General features: G+C 38.1%; 1 protein-coding gene across 1 annotated transcript in view; it reads left to right on the top strand.

Annotated features, from left to right (window-relative positions):
* CCDC171 (coiled-coil domain containing 171) overlaps positions 1-2,857 on the top strand; it is a 250,803-nt gene extending 247,946 nt beyond the window's left edge. The window contains exon 26 of the mRNA XM_014542370.1: positions 2,454-2,857. Within this exon, the coding sequence (XP_014397856.1) occupies positions 2,454-2,675 (222 nt within the window). The 3' untranslated portion in view covers positions 2,676-2,857. The remainder of the gene's footprint in view (positions 1-2,453) is intronic.
* Positions 2,858-3,111: the final 254 nt, after the last annotated feature.

Genomic DNA, 3,111 nt, shown 5'->3' with positions numbered 1-3,111 from the left:
GGCAGAATACCTTAGTATATGCATTGTTATCTTTACAGCAGCAACATCAGGCAATAATGCGTGTTCAGACATGCAGCTAAAACAATAAAATCAGAAAGGGTGGTTCCTGTGGCAGCATGGCAGTAAAGGCACGAAAAGGGTACCCGTCCAGCCTCTGATGTAACGTGATGTCTCTCTCTGTTCCAGTCCTGGACTGATATGCTCAGCCCTGTGCTAAGGTTGGGCAGGCGAAACCTCATCAGTGCTGCTAATGAAGGTTAATGTGATGGGGAGTTGTGTCCTTTTGTGGGGATAAGCTCACCCCTCGCCATGAAGCCATCCAAGTGGCCATTTATGGTGTTTTTTACTTCCTTTATGAAGAGAGATGGTTTCAGTCAACGGTAGGCTTGCAGTGGAGTACCAAGAAATCAAAAGAACAGAGATCAAAGAAAACTGCTGAACTAGGTGTTAGAAGCAGCCATTGATTTTTCTCCAGTTGTAGTTTTTTTTAAAAAAATCCACAAAAATGATAACACATACAACAGTTGAATTTCTAATACTTTCCTAAGGCCAGCCATAGCTTCCTTCTTGTTTTCACAGGTAGAAACGGTTTTGTATAACATGACATAATAAAGCAGGGCCAGAAAGAGTTCACACTATGTTGTTATCAAAGCTGTAAGGGAATCTACCAAAAGGGATGTTTCTTATTTGAAAAATTCTGCAGGATAGAGTGAGTTTTTAGGCTAACCTCATCCAGGCAACCTTTATTTGCTGAGAATCTGGAAAATTCTGACGCACAATTGATCACTATTTTCCCAGTATCTATAAATGTTGTAAAATAATCCTATCCACTTTACTGGTAAGACTTTGTTCAAGTTAAATATTAACTGCTGAGTACTGATGTTACTTAAGGCTTAAATGTATAGCTTCTCAAAATATTAATTCGGTTTTCAAGCACTTCCTGAGTGTGTGGATTTCTTAAGTTTGATTTCCAATAGTTTCTGGATACCTGTAATGTTTTAAAATCTGAGACAAATTGTTTTCCTGTTGCAATTCCATATTTTGATACACAATTTCCAAATGCTTATACTAGAACAGTATTTATTAAAACAGGATGGTAGCATTATTATTAAAGGGAAAGGCAAAAAGTTTATCTCACTAGCATTTTGTGTGCTATTCTTTAGAAGTCACTAGGATTGACTTTTTTCCTTTGTGCTATGTCTGTCAATTACGTAAGTCAGGCTGATAGATTTGAAAATGGAAATATCTATAGTTCATTTTCTAAGCAGTGCAATCTTCCATATTATGTAGAGTGTATTATATGGCACAAGGAAATAAACACTGTTACCATTGGTTTCTGTGAACTGCCAGTGGACGAAAGCTGGGGTAAAGGTGCCTGATTGCATTCACTCTGGGATCCAATAACTTTATAAAAGTTTAATACAGTTTTATTGTTTATGACATAGAACAAATTAAAGGCGCAGTCACAATTGGAAAATCTATAATAATAAAAGGGTAATATGCTTATTAGACTGGACATCATTTGGGATGAAACCGGGGTCCCGGGTGCCTGCGGGTGGCCGGAGGGAAGCCCGGGTCCTGGGTGCAGAGGGAAGCCGGTGCCGGCACCCGGGGGAAGGAAGGCCTACTCTTGTATGAATTTCGTGCATCAGGCCTTTAGTAATTTCATATTTGTGTATTATATAGCTTTTCAACCAGTGTGCTGCAAGAATTTTTAAAACATGCAGTATCTGACTAGTTAGGGACACTGACCTCTTTTCCCTTGCAGTGGTTCTCAACCTTCCTAATGCCGTGACCCTTTAATACAGTTCCTCATGTTGTGGTGACCCCCAACCATAAAATTATTTTCGTTGCTACTTCATAACTGTAATTTTGCTACTGTTATGAATCGTAATGTAAATATCTGATATGCAGGATGTATTTTCATTGTTTGCGACCCACAGGTTGAGAACCGCTGCTAGAGTGTCAAGTAAAAAAATGACCACAGCCAACACAATAATATCTGTCTGGTGTGAATGAATCAAGTTAAACCTGCTCAGCTGGTGTGGTTCAGTGGTTGAGCATCGATCCATGAGCCAGGAGGTCACAGTTCGATTCCTGGACAGGGCACAGGCCCGGGTTGTGGGCTAGATCCTCAGTGTGGGGCATGCAGGAGGCAGCTGATCAATGATTCTCTCTCATCATTTCTATCTTTCTCTCTCCCTTCCTCTCTGAAATTAATAAAAAATATATTTAAAGAAAAAAAAGTTATACCTATTTTTTTTGGTCAGATCGGCAAAAATATGTATTTTTTTTGGTGTGCCACAGAATTTTAGAAACTAGTTTATGTGTGCCATGAGATGAAAAAGGTTGAAAATCTCTGGATTATATAAACGGTACTTCTTTGTTTATTGTTTTGGACTCTGTTTAAGAGTTTTTATTCTGTTTTTTATTATTATTTTTTCATATTGCAGGCAGGATCACGAGACCATTCAAATATCTCAATTCCTTCAAGAGCTGCTCTTCCTGCTGACACAATTGGTGTTGCGGAGTTTTTGCCATTGAAAGCTGAACTTGATACAACATACACTTTCTTAAAGGAGACATTTATAAATTCTGCGCCCCTGACATCATCTCACTCCTCTCCAGTAACTACGTCTGCTAACACCAAAAGACCAGCTCAGATTGGATTATGACATTATGAAATTTTTAAAAAAATGTAGGAAGAGTTAACAGTACAATTAAAATTGTTTTGAAGGGGGATTTTCTTATCAGTTGACTTTTGTTTCAACACAAGTGACAGTGGGTTTTTAAAAATTGTGTGGTATCGTGATGTGTGCAGGTATCTGTGTCTCCCTCAATAATGAAATAACCAACTCCCCCTGCCCCCCAAGTTTTATTTATTATCACAGTTGCTCATTTTTATGTAACATATTTTTAAATGTTAAGGAATGACACATTTTGGGTAATTTCCTTCAGACTTAAAAAAATCAATAAGCCATTTTAGTCTCTATCTATCAAAGTTGTTTCATACTTGTCTATTTTAAAGCAGGACTGCAATACTTTAATAGGATTGAGAGAGCTATTTGAAATGTATGCCAATGATTCCTGTCATTTCATGGCAGCCCTGCC

Source organism: Myotis brandtii, unplaced genomic scaffold, assembly GCF_000412655.1.
Source record: "Myotis brandtii unplaced genomic scaffold, ASM41265v1 scaffold30, whole genome shotgun sequence".
Classification (NCBI taxonomy): Eukaryota; Metazoa; Chordata; class Mammalia; order Chiroptera; family Vespertilionidae; genus Myotis; species Myotis brandtii.
Note: the sequence above shows the minus strand (reverse complement) of the source record. Positions and strands in the feature narration are given on the sequence as shown.